Below are 14807 nucleotides of genomic sequence, written 5' to 3'. Positions count from 1 at the left end.
CCGGAGAAGTCATTTCTAATGTGAAGAACGAAGTAAAAGACAAAATAGCTTCGTATGATCTATAAAAAACCGAAGGAGCTGAAGATAAGTAAGAAATAAACTATTAATAGTAATTAATAGTAAATGTTGCTGGAAAAGTGGTTTGTAAATTAAATTATTAGCTTAGCTGTTTTTGTTCAATAACTGTCTACTGGATCGGTATTATTATTTGTACAGTCTAGAAGAAAACAGTACAAAGTACTGTTTTCTGGAAATTCCTCGCCAGCCATCGTTAGGCTTAGGACCTAAGCATGAAGCCTAGCTAAGGCCTTCATGAATACACTCAGTTCCGTTTCACATACAACAACAACAATCACCACAGCAATAACGGTACTTCAGAAGTTTATAATTGATAAGACCAGGGAGCCTAGGTTCTCTAAATATAATTTATTATTCGGATAAAGACTGTGTCTAGCACCACACTGTACTGGGTGATGAAGTCTTCGCCTGGTAGTAGTAGCCACTTGCATCAACACACGTGGTTTAATACGACATCGTTCGACGTATCGCTCCACGGACCCACAAGAGCAGACGCCACGTGTGCCAGCAGAGTCAAAAGTACCGACACCGATGATGCTGCCTGGATGTACGAATTGCAACTGGCTCAGCCACTTCCTGCTATCGATATCTCTGGAACTGCGCTATCCAAATTAATGACGACGTCAAGATACGAAAGTGTATTGCGAGCTATGCACAAAGTGACCCCAGTCCTTGTCCGACTGAATCGTTTGAACATCCTCGTGTTTGGCTCGATTCTGTTCCTGCCGGTGAGTGTGACGAGGCCTTGGATTCCGCTTCTTGGTGGTATCTCGCTGTTCCCACCGCTATGTTTTGCTCTTTTCTTCTCGGTTGAAATCCTTGCTTTACTGAGGAGCAACTACGAGTTCTGGTTCGTCTCGGTGCTAAATGTTATCAACTGGGTAGGCATTGCCAACATCTTTGGCGACTTCCGTGCAGTCGTGTGTCTGAGCTTCTGGCTGAACTCACAAAATATCATTTCTATCGACGCCAACTACAGAACGTATCAAACTACTGTGAAATCCATTGTGATGGCAGGACCGTCGATGCTGGCACTGGTGCTCTGCTGTTCTTACAGACTGATTGTTGATTCTACGTATCCCTCTTTTTCAATCGGCTCCGTAACGCTGCAATGGCGACAGATTGTTATTTTCTCGGCATCGACGCTTATAATTTTCATGCTTAAGAAGAGTTACGCCAAAATTCGCCGTCGTCGTCGACGAGTTCAAAGCAGAATAGCAAGCAATTCAGGAGGAAATCGGCATATCGTTTCCTGCGTGGTGTTGCGAGCTCGAATGCGTCTGGCACCGGCGAAGAACAAACAGCGACTTCGACTGACTAAATTTGTGGATAAGGAGGCAGCTTCGGCTTCCTCAGTTCGGCGGCTACGCCTAGCATCCCATGGATCTTTCATTGTGGACGCAAGACGAATATTGTTGCCACAAGCCTATCTTGGCTATTTTCTCGAACCACGTATGCGTGTTATACTCTACGTGGTTGCAACTATAGGGATCATATTAACAGCAACTTCGTGGGGCTTATTACTGCAACACTCGGAGTTTGTGTTAGCTCCTGCAATTGGAGCATTTGTATCTTCGTTACTATTCGTGTTAATAACAGCAACTCTCGCTCAAAAAGACCTGGTACAATTACTCGTCCGAAAGTTCGACGCGCTGTTTTCAACTCTTCAGGCGACAGCGTTAGCGCTGTGCCTTCTGGACATGCTGCAATGGCAACTTTCATCGAGTTTGACAGTTATTTCTTGGTGGCTCTGGTTTCTTTGGATCGTGATGCTTGATGCTCTTACTCCATGCGTCACCCACCAGCTGCAGCTACGCAAGCTCGGTCTTCCAGCTATTATACTCGTCCTGCTGGTTGCCGGAACTTGTGCGGTAGATATCGTCTTGGGCGACGATACACTCTTCAAGCCACGACTTCTCATCAGTCTCAGCTTGCCACATCTTGGAACTTATCACGAGTATACTGGCACTGTCGCGGTGCAACGTGTAGTGACAATTATCGGATGGAACTCGAGACTTGTCTTCGAGTTGGCGTTCAGTGACCCGAATCAACTCGCTTTCATTTGCAAAGGGGTCGAGTATTCCAGTTCGTTTCTCACATTTTCAGAGCCGCTAGCTCACGAGCAACAGACAAAAACAAGACGCCCCGGGGGATGGAAACTACTTCGACCCGTTGGTGTTGCCCCTGAAGGCATGCTGCAAACACTGGGACCGACTTGAAATCATCCAGGCAAATTAATCACCAGAGGCTGAGCAGTAACACGCCTTCTAAGGCACGCTCTATTGTTTGGTGCATAATGCTCAGATCAGGTTATTCATTAATCATACTACTACATGTTGCATTCTTGCCTGACTCTACTGTAGAGCTAGTACAAATCCGTTTAATCTCGCCGAGTTCTTCTTTATCGTGGTCTACATTAGCTTTTGGCACGCGAAGGGCTTAGAGAGCAAGTACATGTATAACGCCAAGTTCGTCAAAGTTAGCAATGTGAAACATTGCGGCGTCGTTTATGGATAATGTTATTCAATTTAAAAAAAAATCCAACCCGTCCAGGATAACGTCTTCGATCAATAAACCCACCTTGTCCAATCGACGATTAGATCGCATTGTCGCTTCCGCTGATGAAAGGAGTCTTTCATCCGCGTCCTCTGCTGTCTTGTGAATGAATTAGCGTCGGGAACGAAAGAGCAAAAGGCAGAACTCGGACTCACAGGAACCTGCGCTGAGCCTACTTTCAAGACTTGCTTTGAAAAGCTTTTTATAATAGAAGAAAGATACGTATTTCGGATAGAACGCACTCACGCGACTAATCGGAAATTTTCCCAAATTCTCTTGTTAGCAAAGTTTGAAGTCCCCGTGAATATTGGCTATTCTCCTGAACTATTCTCTCTATCCATTGCTGTCTAGTCGATGTGCGAGCACGTCCAGAGGTCGTCACCAAGGAAGTGTACCATCTCGATAGCCACTCCCTTGCTCTTGTTGCGACTGACAGAAACATCAAATAATTCAATAATCTTCCTACATAATCAAATAATTACACCACGTACATGTCGTCGGTAGACATGGAGAGGATACCAATGGCCATGGCGTGTTCCTTACCCTCCGCCATAATTGCCTGCACGTTCAAAAACCTAAGTATCACCCGCTAAACCCCACAGATCAGACACGTTTTACATACGACAGGGGTACCAGCCTCCAGTGGCTCAGGCATATCACCACCAGCCGAGGTGAGACCGGGGCACATGACGTTGGCCCCCGAGAGCACGAAGGGGATCGCACCCTTGTCGGCTCGCACTTGCTTCATAACGTGCGGCATCTTGTGCAGCAGCTTGAGCGTGGGCATGAAGGGACCATCACGCTGGTTAAAGAAGAGAGGCTCGCCTTCGTGCAACACGATCTGGATGTGGTTGTGGCTGATGTCAGATATAACATTTATTGTTAAATAGACGATTTATTTCACTTCATATACCAGACATGAGATAACTAACCATTTGGCAACAACCATTGGCGCCTTCTTGGGCATAAACATCTCGGCATAGGACTCCAAGTCCGGGTACTGCTCCAGCACCTTGGAGCGGATGCTGCGCTGCTGCGAGGACTTGACCTTGCTGCTGGTGCTCACGTGCTCGTCGACACTGAAGCGCTTGAACATGGCGACGAGTGCTGCGATCGCGGTGACTGAGTGAATTGAGCCAATCAATGTCTTTCTCAAACTGTACTGGTAAAATAAATACCTTATTTCAGTAACTATAAGATTTTACAATCCTTTATACAAGCGGAGTTTGAAGTCTTATATAGAGGGGCAACTTGTTGTTGCCTCTCCATGTATTTTGGTGTTACATTTTGCCCTGCTGATCGAGCAGAGCCTCCAAGAGTTTATGCGATACATCGGCAAGTTGTCTGTGAGATTGTGCCAATCTACCAAGTTGTTCGGACCGCTTCTCAAGAGCACGCATGATCCTATCCTGTTGGGGGAACTCTTCCACGTCAACAGCTTGGACTTCACCTTTACGAACGGACGGCGTTTCCTGCTCTGCCGGCTGCGGAGAGACGGAATCTGGCTGCTCTAATAGCTCTGGGACTTCGTGTTGACAGACAGTCGGAGCTGGAGGTACATTTGGTACTAAAGCTGGTTCAGGAGACAGCGGAGTTTCAGCTCGCGTTGCATCAGCTGATGGTGACGTCACTTCATTTTGATGCGTTGCCTTCTTTTTCCTCTTTGGGGATTCTTCATAACTTGTCTCCTGCACAACCGTCTCCTCCGTTTCACTGCTAAACCTCTTGCCTGACTGTATCGGCTCCTTTCTGAAGCACTCGGACATCATCGCGTGTAGCTGTGCAGTGCGGTCCCCCTGCCACTGCTGACGCAATCTCGTCAGCTGGTCGCTGCACTTAACAGCGTCCACCTCCATCTCCACCTCCTCCATGTCATTCAGTCTAGCGGCCACGACCCCCCAGGCCTCATGCACATCCGCCACTGTCTCGGCTTCGTCGAACAACGTCCGCAGCGTCTGGAAGCGCAGCCGCAACAGCTCCTGACTCGCCTCGGGGCTCCAGCTCAAGTCCTCTCTTGGACGCTTGGGGCGATGGATATTTCTTCCGCCGTGGCCCGTCTCCTCCCCATCGTGTGCTCTTGCCATTGACACACACACGAAACTCTGACAAGTGCTCAACGCTATGGGCACTGAATTGTCTGCAGGATATTCCGACACCAAGTAAAAGAAGTCCACCCTCAGTCAAGTGACTTGAGTTCACTATGCCTTAAGTTAAGTGCGACATGTGACTCTCCATAAACCGTTGCCATTTTTAGCTCTTGCATCCCTGGAGCTCAGTCCAGAAGTAACTCTCTAAGCGCAATGACGCCTCCCGATCGCTCACAATGGAAGCGTGTGGACGTCGTCGTGCCTGCAGGCCCCTTGGGCCTGATCGTCAGTAAGAGTCCGACAGGCGAAGGTCACGTCATCGTGGACGGCTTTCGCCCTGTCGGCGGCTCAGCCGAGCCTGGAGCTCTCGAGAAACATGGCGAGATCGGCTCCAACTCGCTCTTGTTGGGCGTAAACGCGCACGACTTTACGGACGCTGCAGCTTGTTGGAGCTTCGAGAAGATCCGCGAGATTCTTGTCAGTACCAGCAACGCCGAGCGCGTCGTACGCTTCCTCGTGCCGCCCCCACCTCCCGCTGTTCAGTTCGAAGAAATTGCAGCCCATGAAGGCGGTAAACGCTTCGCCGACGTGTATACGCTGGGCAAAGAGCTCGGAGCAGGCACGTTTTCCGTCGTAAGGGAAGCTACGCATAAGACCACAGGCGAACGCTTCGCTATCAAGTGCATTAAGCGGGCGCAATTGTCAGCGGATGACCTCGAGGCGCTTGTGGCCGAAGTCAAGATATTGCGGGAGATGCAACACCCGCACATTGTCAAGCTCTACGACGTTTTCCAAGAGGAAAAATACTTTTTCCTAGTCACTGAGTACATGCCAGGTGGCGAGCTGTTTGAGCGGATCGTCAAGAAGAACTTTTACTCCGAAAGAGAAGCCAGAGATCTGGTCAAAGTTCTTCTACAAACCATCGCCTTCTGCCACGATGCAGACGTCGTCCATCGAGACTTAAAACCCGAAAACCTGCTACTAAGCAGCGCCGAGGATGACGCAGACATTAAACTCGCGGACTTTGGATTCGCTAAAAAGGCGATTCAGAACGGAGATGCCGGTCTGTCGACAGCGTGTGGCACGCCTGGATATGTGGCGCCTGAGATCTTGATGTCTAAGCCATACGGCAAGGAAGTGGACATCTGGAGTATCGGAGTCATTACCTACATTCTTTTGTGTGGGTATCCTCCGTTCCACCACGATAACCAGGGCGTCTTGTTCAGACTCATTAAGGCTGGCCGGTACGAGTTTGACTCGCCCTACTGGGACGATGTGTCTGTTGAGGCCAAAGATCTCATCAGTAAGATGCTGATCTTGAAGCCCGTCGAGCGTTGGACGGCACGTCAACTGCTCGAACATCCGTGGATCGCTGGAGACGCGGTTAAGGACGTGCAACTGACCACTGCGCTCGAGGAACTGCGCAAGTTCAACGCGCGTCGGAAATTCCGTGCTGCGGTTAGCACGGTCAAGGCCACGATTTCGCTCACGAAGGCGCTTACGCTTGGCGGCAGCCCGCGCAGCAACAAGGACAGCGAAGATGAGGGGGAACAGAGGACGCAGAGCGCTCCTGCTGTTGTGAACAACTCCGCGGTGCCGCCCCCGGCGCCTATGGAAACTGCTTCTCAGTAGATAGGATCAAGCGGTCGCTTTGCGCGAGGTAGGTCGAATTCATACAACTACTTCAGACTTGAAGTCACAGTTTGCACCAGATAAGAATAAAGAGTGATGGTCAAATGAAAATAGAGTCGAGGCAAAGATAAAGAATCGGACACTGGATGAAGCGCTTTAAATAGGTTTTGAGGAAGACAACATAAGATAAGAGCGGGGTTTGTTGACCACGAATTGGTTTATGACATTCACTCTGCTCACCATTTTGACCCATTGATTCGACTTGCTGTTGCAGCTGAGGGATATTATTATCATTGTGCGATTTTCCAACTTTCTGAGCTCTGTCCGTGACCATGCTGGCGAGGCTATCAGCGATGAAGATAAAGACGAAGGCAAAGAAGCGTGATCCTCTGTACGATACACTAGGTTCCCCAACTGGAAACGTTTCGCCACTATCTGTCGGGGTGGTCAAACCTTCAAGCGTTATCGTCGCTGGAATGGACATAACAACATGGCCGATAGTCGAAATCGATGTCCCTGCTGGACCTTTGGGTATTCTACTCGACGGGAGCTGTACCGAGGCTGCTATACTCGATGATTTCGCTCCAGTAACCCGTGAAGGTTCACCTGGAGCAATTGAAGCAAATGGAAGCGCACCTCAGGGTAGTGTACTCATCGGAATGGACAAATTTGACTTTATGAACCCACGGCAAACACTTGATGAGATCGGTGCGATCTTGCGCGAAGCTGCTCATCTCAAGCGTCAATTACGCTTCAAAGTTCCACCTTCGAGCATCCAGAAGCAGGCAAAGAACCCTCAGGATGACGACAAGGTGAAACTCATCACCGGTCCTACAAGTAGCGCAACAAACCTCAATGAAAACGCAGGTGAACCGTCTAACAATCTCTGGAGCGCAACCACGCTAACGTCCTCAAAGGCCACGCTAACGTCCTCAAAGGAGACGACGCCAAATACTGAGCCAGTGGCTCCTTCTCCGTTGAAAATAAGTCGACCTGCTTCGTTCGTGCAAGTCACAGGGATGGATAATCGTCCTCTGGAATCCGACAGACGCTCGTATGCGCCAAGTACAACCGACAACGTCGTGAGTGTGTTAGTTCCTCCAGGATCTCTCGGTCTAAATCTCGATGGGACTGTTGCGAATCGCGCTGTTGTGTTGGGCTTTGTTCCGCTACCCGATGGATCTCGTGGTGTATTAGAACGTAGCGGTAGTGTATCGTCCGGTGCTGAGATCGTGGAGATCAATGGCGAAGATGTATCGCAAGAACCCTTGGCAGGGATTCGAGAACGTCTTGGACGAATGAGTGACGAACCTCGACGTCTAAGCTTCCGTCTACCTCCTCCAATCAAACTTACTGTCCAGGCACTTCCAACTACTTTGACGACACCTGCAGCTTCGTCACCTTCAGCCCCGAAAGCTCGGAGGATGTCAGCCACCTCAATTCAGCGAATGAGTCTGATTCAGGCGTCTCTACCCACTTACAGGGAAGATCTAGAGCTCCGCCGACGCCTGGAACTGAAGCTGATCATGAGTCATGATCGCAAGGAACTCAAGTTTAAGGAGTTCTGGTTTGCGGTTCACTCCGACTGGATGAACCGTTGGGCCCTCTATGTCGGTAAAGGAGGCCCGGAACCAGGTCCGATCACAAACCACGAGTTGCTGGAGCCTGGATTTGATGTTGGTGAAGATCCGAATCGAGTCGCGTTTGTGCGTTCAGGTCTTGAGATCACGAAGGATTTTCGCTTTGTGACCCCGATGGTCTGGAGTTTACTGGCAGCACTACACGGTCCTGGAGATGCTCCTCCCATCGCAAGATATGCACTCGATATCAACTCGGAAGCACCTGAAGACGTCACCGAAGTGCTCCGTGAAGCTAAGGCTCAAGCATCGGGTCTAGCAACTAGTGTTCGCGAAAAGTGCCAGGTGGAGGATAAGTAAGGTTAATTAAGTTGAGTGCCTACTGAGTAGGCACTCAACTTAATTAAATATATATTCCACCAATTTTTATCGCCAAGATTTCAGATATTAAAAAAGTGCATGTATCATAATAATACCTGAAGTATTTCTCATAAAAGACGTATTGTTTGTGCTCGTTTTGAAGCACGGCCGAGCTTAAAAATGTGTTTACATGTTATAAAAGCTAAGATTAACTAAAAACATTCCCTCACTCGTCCACCCAGTGGAAAAAGTAGTATCGCCCAGCTCGAGCGCTCGAGTATCCGTAGTGGACATATTTCGGGCCAGGACATATTTCTGGTCATTGGCTTTCTTTACTAAGGAAAAATAGATCATAAAGTGAATGCCCACTAGGAGTACTTTTAATGGCCCAATGTCGTATTATGTACCATATCCGAGAGTAGAGAAATCCTCTTTCGAAAGAGCTATTGCGCGCGTCTATCTGGCGTCAGCTGCCATAGAAACTGGTCCACAACGAGCCCCCTTGATGGAGAAGACTGTTAAGTCACAGAAGAAGGGTAAGAGCCCAAAGAAGGTATCTGCGAGGACCTGGCTAGCAGCAATTACCGCGGTAAATGACGGCATGCCGCTGCTGACGGCTGCAACGACACACGGAGCGTCGCGTGGGCCTCTTCGACAGCGGATTCATGGTCTCGTGCCTCTGAACGCTCGCACCGGGTCTCAACCCGTCTACATTTTATAGGGTGGAGACCAGGAACTGGTTAAAATCATGGCCGATGCTACAGTCCACTCAGTTTATTTTCCATGTAATACTCCATGTAATGTCCATGTGTCGAAATAAATTACTTACCACTGTTTTTAAAATCCATAGTGAATGGAAGTTGTTAGACCTTCGCAAACGAAAGTCCTCTGACATCTCTCGTACATACCGGTATACAGAAGTCAGGAGGTCAACCATACGCATGAACATTAGGCGGGTCGATTCCAGTTTCAATAGAAATGAGATTGTATTAGTTGCATTATGGCTTGCTACCGTGAAGCACGAAGTGAAGGATGCGGAAGCGTAACAGCGTTAGACCAATCGGAGTTACGTCCAGCGACACACTCTTGTCTACATATCGCCAAAACCTCAACATTACGTAGAATCCGCAGTTGTATCCGTCTGTCTGGATCGGTCCATTGACGGACACAACTTTGAAGTCGTCGCTGAGCGTAGTAGCCAGATCCCACGACATGCGGTCCAGTACGTCCTTGTACGTCTTCAGGTTCATTGAGTCGTAGTACAGGACATTGTTCTGCTTGCCATCCACGATCATTGCACACCAATGCATGTTCCCAAAATTTACAGGAATGAGCAGTACATCCGCTTCAGTGAGTAGTTCCTGAACCTTTGTCTTCATTTTTTCACTCATAGATTTCTTCTTCTTTGAAGCCGAGGCTGCCTCGACACCGACGATGCGAACGCCGGTGCCCGTCCTGTACAATCTCGCGCAAAAAGCCAAAATCAGCGCATCATTAGCCCATTGGGGCGGCTTGAGACGGTACAGCATCGCGTAGTGGTAATCGTTGCCGTCAATTGGGATGGTATCTTGGGGATAGGCACTATCGTGCTCGCCATAGAATGTGCGCGGACTTCGATGAGCCCCGATCCATGCTTCGTGAAGCAGCCATTCAGACAGGCACTCACGATCTACCAGATTTCCATCCGAGCGACAAGTTTGTATCACGATGGATAGCAATGAATCCACCGATTGCTATTCGACATTCAAATCTTTTGAGCGTGAGCCTCAGCTTCGAACACTGTGGCGAGATACATTGACAGCTTAAACCCTTGAGCCCGAAGAATTTCCAGCACACTCATTTACCGAAACCCTTGTACTGTTAACTTGTATCTCAGGGGAGGGGTTACCATACTGCAGCTAGTATGTTTTAGTATCCTGTATTTGGAAAGGCTCGCAAATTCTCAACCCCTAAGATGGTGAAGAAATGATAGCCTGTACAATACAAGATCAATCTCCTCAGACATACAGGACAGTGGTAAAGCGTACTTAGACGTTCAAAAACATGCGAAGTCAGTGCGAAAGCTGGGCGCAGCCGGAGACAGATTATTTCAAAAAAGACTTCAACAGCAGCTGCCAAACCGAACGGAATGCATTATACTGAGCTAAGGTATGTAGACTAAATCTTGTTGCTGCTCAAACAGTCGTTTCTACCCGCTGGCGCTTGTCCAACTCGTCAGCTGCAGTCGTGGCATCACTTGCCGATCTCGCTTCAGTAGTGGAAGCGGCCCCAGGTGTGCGCGGCCATATTCTCTTCTTCGCTATCGACGGAGATAGGTTGCCTTTATTCCTTCACTTTGTGTGCCATATATCGAAGCATGAAAGCTCCTTACCGTCAACTTTGTGCTTGATCTTGTTGCAGAGATATACACGCGACGCTACAGCCGTCTTTGAGGATGTAGGGAGTCGGCAGGACTTACAATAGTAGGACGTCTCACCGCCTTTAGCTCCATTTGCTCTCTTCATCTTAGAACACACCTTACAGGTACGTTGACGACGCTTCCGCCCTTGGCCATTGTTGCCATCCATCCACTCATCAGCCTGAAGGAGCTCGTGTAGATGCTGTGCAGGGACCCCCCGCTTTCTCGGCTTGGTTGGCGTCTGCTGTGTGCAGCAGATTCCATCCCAATCCTCTTCATTTAGCTGCACTAACTCCAAGTGTAGCTGTTTAAGAAGCTTGATATGAGATACTTTTCTTTTGCCTTCTGCTACTCGACGCTGGTTATAGACTATCAAGGAGTTCACGATTGCCAGATCGATGAACCCAAGAAAAAGACTCTTGTGGTACTTCTTGTATTTCAGTGAAAGCTGAAGAGAATATCGATGTAGTATGTAACATACTGGATATCCGGTACATACAAACACAGCAACTTGCCTTTGAAGACGGAGTTGATCATGGACATCAACTCCGCCCATGAACGTCTAGTAATCCTTCAGGATTCTTGGGCACGCTACTTCGGCTTGCTCACCCTATTTCTCTCTCCTTACCACGCGGTCTTGTTGAATGCTACCTCCAGCAATTAGCAGATGCACGGGACGGTTATCCCACCAGCAGACAGCCTTCATACATGGCACGACCGTTGATTCAGTCACAGTGTATAATCCCCGGGGCACAGTCGCCGGCCGCTTCCTTTTCTTTTCCACAATCGCTTTGCAGAAGCCGTTGCGGTTCGTCATGATGGTCCCAATGCTGTAGAAGCCTAGGGCCAGAAGCTGCATTGCAAGTGAGGGTGACGTATAAAAGCGATCGGTCACGATTAAACGCTTTTCGACCGACCCATCGCTTCCAAACACCTCGATTAGATTGCGAATAACCGCAGCCGGTCCGGACTTCGTGTCCGTTGAAGCAACATTTACCCCAGTCTGCTTCCTACCGCAATACACTTCAAACCTGTAGGATACAAGACGCCGCGGTTAGTAGCCTGTAGATACAGAATAAGATAACTTTAGAACCAAAAACAAAATACGGGCGTGCCTGCCGGCATGCCGATACTCACCGAATACAGTACGCCGTCGAAGAGCAGCACAGCATAAATAGCTTGGTGCCCCACTTGTGGGGCTTGTCCTTTATGTAAACTCGCATGCGGTTGAATGACGACCTTGCCGGAAGCATCGCCTCGTCAAATACCATTACTGGCGGTGGATTGTAACCAAGTTTGAAGCGTTCTTGAAGAGAATCGATCACAAGCCGAAGTTTCCATGCGCGGTCACTCGTAGCGCGAGGGTCAGAATTGCTACTAAAATGTAGGTTTCTGGAGAAGTGCATGAATCGATCTCTTGTCATGTAAATCGCGAAGCGACCACGTGGTATAGCTCCTTCATCAGTAGACTTCCAGTGATCTTGCAGCTTCTCCTTGTTCGGCGATATCGTTCTGGCAACCAATAGACCGATAAAAGCGCACAACTCTCGAGCTGTAATATCTGGTGTATTTAGAAGACTGGCCTTGATTTCCTCTCGACTACTTTTCTTATAGTCAGGCTGCTTACTTTCACGCGCCTCTTGCTTCTTGTATTGCCCCTCAACTCTCTCATCCAGTTGCTCCACAAAATATTCGTTTGACGCAGCAGCAATATCCTCCCACAACTGTGGCTGAACGAAATAAAAGAAGATGTCCATCGCCGTAGAAGCCGCTTCAAGCGCTCGATTTGTTGGTCCATAGCCTCCATTGTGAAGCCCCGGGGATTCATTTGCCATAGCGCCACTATCTCGAGCTTCATATGGTTCGTCCAAGTATGGGTGCGGACTGTATGACACAGGTTCCGTCCAGCCACTCGTGCCCATATCCTTCAGGATATCAGCGTTTATATTACCTCCCGCAATACCGGCAATAACACCAGCAAATTCTAGCAACATCTCGTCGAATAAGACATCGTCCGCTTCCTCGTCACTGTCACTCTCTTCAAGAACAATGTCTTCGTACACATTGGCTTCTGCCTCCGAACTTTCACCATCAGACGCGCCGTCGTCGTTCTCAGCGTCAAACTCTAATGCAGTAAACTCATCTAAATTGTCTTCTGTTTGTAGAATGTTCACATCTGAAATATATAGATACAAGATACAAGCTACAATCAATATCATGTATCATTATCCTGTACATACAAAGTGGCCCACCTGATAATACAGTAGCTATTCCCGAAGACCGGCCTGGAGCAGCTTCAGCTCTTGTATGCAGCTCTTCACAATCACTCTCCTTCTCTTTTGTACCAAGTGCGTAGTCTTCCGAATCTCCTCTCTCCGCTTCACCAGCAAAAGCATCTCTCAAGTTGCGGCGCGGTGATGGAGAGTATTCCGAGCCCGACGAGTCAGCAAGTGATCTTTCCGCTCGTGGAGTCATGTGAGGACTCTCATAACGCAGTGTAGGGGGCACTGATCCGCCTTCACCTGCTTCTCTGTCGCTGCCTACTCGCAAATACAATAACACGTTAGATACAGGCTAATAAAGTCAACCATTCTGTAAGATACAGGACATACCAATTGAGGGAGAGTCTGCAACGTTCCGCGGTGGAGTGTCGCGTACAGGCACGTCTACTTGTTCACCGGAAGCTGGCGATACATTGGGCGATGTTTGTTGCTCAACAGAAGCTTCAGTACCAGACACCGCTACTACATCATATCAGCAAGATACAAGTTACAACGGTGACTCAAAAAGGATAATACAGGATATAAGCGCAGTTACCGTCTGCTTTGGGCCGTGTCTACGATCGGCGGGGTCTGAGACGCCTTCTTTGCCGCCTCTGTGATAAATTGATAAGTGTTAGGCTTACTACAAACCCGTTTGGTCAATAGTATGAGCTCACCCAAGTCCAAGCGATCCAGATAAAGCATCAATTCTTTCTCGCCGACAAAAATGTCACTCCCTCGCATGTCCTTCTTCGTCTTTCCGGGCCTGAGATAAGTATAGTCGTTTGAAAGACCTGTTGGCGGTCTCGATCTCCATCCTTCTTTTGTCAGCTCTGCCCAACGCTGTCTGAAACCCGACATCTTTGCTCCACGCGGCGCTTTCTAGAATGAGCGAAATGAGTGGCGGTCAAATATCAACCGTAAGACTTTATGATTGTAGTCCACACCAATTCCTGCCTCTATATTCGTATATGCATACGGTGTGGGCCTGCGGGAGGGTTCGGTTTGCTTATCCTTAAACCCAAAACCTATTTAACTTTTATTTTTTATCCTGTTATGTACAGGATAAACATTTTTTCTAGTCCCGGAGAATACAGGCCGTCGGGCTCAAGGGGTTAAAGTAAGTATTGGATGAGATCGATCTTTGGTACAAATCAGATCGTATTGGGAGCTGCGATGAGACCGGCATATGCCCTCAAGGGTACCGCGGGACTGGCGTAATTTGTCCTAAAGGACTAAGAGCCAACATACAGCGATCGAGTGACCGTGCAAATACAAGTATTACGACTTGCATTAGCGCATCGAGTGGGCGAATGCCGCCCATGCACATATTCAAAATATCAGTACATAAATTCGGCGTGGATGGAGCACACAGAGAATGTAGCGCGATGCGCGATGAGCGGGAGCTCAAACATTAACGGTAAGCTGGTTTTACACTGGTTTAAGTGGTTTGTTAGCTTACTACTCCCAAGCCGCACACAACTATTGCTACTCGACGCGTATTCATCTTGAAGTGGTGAAATACGGAACTGACCACGACGTGGCTGATGCTACTGCTACCAGAAAAAAACATTAAATCACAAAGCGTGTTTTTTATCATGTTCATGTTATACTACTAACAGCCGACAATTATTGACACGATAGCACCTCTATCGCCCATTCTCAATGTCTAGATTTAGAGATTTATCTTCCGCCGCGCTTGTCCTCGATGTAGCTGGTGCACATGCCCAAGTATCGAAGGCGAAGGTACGGCACTAGCTCGTACAACACCTTGTTTCACGGAGTACGGCCAAGTGTGAGCTCCAGGATGACCAAACACCACAGACCACAGCTGTCGTTATCTTCTTGAAGGCACGAT

General features: G+C 48.5%; 4 protein-coding genes across 4 annotated transcripts; 3 read left to right on the top strand and 1 right to left on the bottom strand.

The window, feature by feature from the left end:
• Positions 1–728: 728 nt before the first annotated feature.
• PITG_17780 (uncharacterized protein) lies at positions 729–2297 on the top strand (the record flags this gene model as incomplete). The annotated part of the gene is made up of 2 exons (XM_002896581.1): positions 729–1266; positions 1309–2297. 2 exons carry the CDS (start codon positions 729–731, stop codon positions 2295–2297), a joined length of 1527 nt encoding a protein of 508 aa, XP_002896627.1.
• Positions 2298–2981: 684 nt separating this feature from the next.
• Positions 2982–4505, bottom strand: PITG_17779 (uncharacterized protein; the record flags this gene model as incomplete). Its single annotated transcript, XM_002896580.1, has 5 exons — positions 2982–3063; positions 3126–3193; positions 3257–3491; positions 3567–3791; positions 3919–4505. The coding sequence occupies 5 exons, from the start codon at positions 4503–4505 to the stop codon at positions 2982–2984; spliced, it is 1197 nt and encodes a 398-aa protein (XP_002896626.1).
• A 417-nt stretch (positions 4506–4922) lies between these two features.
• On the top strand, positions 4923–6353 carry PITG_17778 (calcium/calmodulin-dependent protein kinase II; the record flags this gene model as incomplete). The annotated part of the gene is made up of 1 exon (XM_002896579.1): positions 4923–6353. The coding sequence occupies one exon, from the start codon at positions 4935–4937 to the stop codon at positions 6351–6353; it is 1419 nt and encodes a 472-aa protein (XP_002896625.1).
• A 353-nt stretch (positions 6354–6706) lies between these two features.
• PITG_17777 (uncharacterized protein) lies at positions 6707–8290 on the top strand (the record flags this gene model as incomplete). Its single annotated transcript, XM_002896578.1, has 1 exon — positions 6707–8290. One exon carries the CDS (start codon positions 6707–6709, stop codon positions 8288–8290), a length of 1584 nt encoding a protein of 527 aa, XP_002896624.1.
• Between the last annotated feature and the right edge of the window lie 6517 nt (positions 8291–14807).

Source organism: Phytophthora infestans, genomic scaffold (genome assembly GCF_000142945.1).
Source record: "Phytophthora infestans T30-4 supercont1.56 genomic scaffold, whole genome shotgun sequence".
Lineage (NCBI taxonomy): Eukaryota > Oomycota > Peronosporomycetes > Peronosporales > Peronosporaceae > Phytophthora > Phytophthora infestans.
Note: the sequence above shows the minus strand (reverse complement) of the source record. Positions and strands in the feature narration are given on the sequence as shown.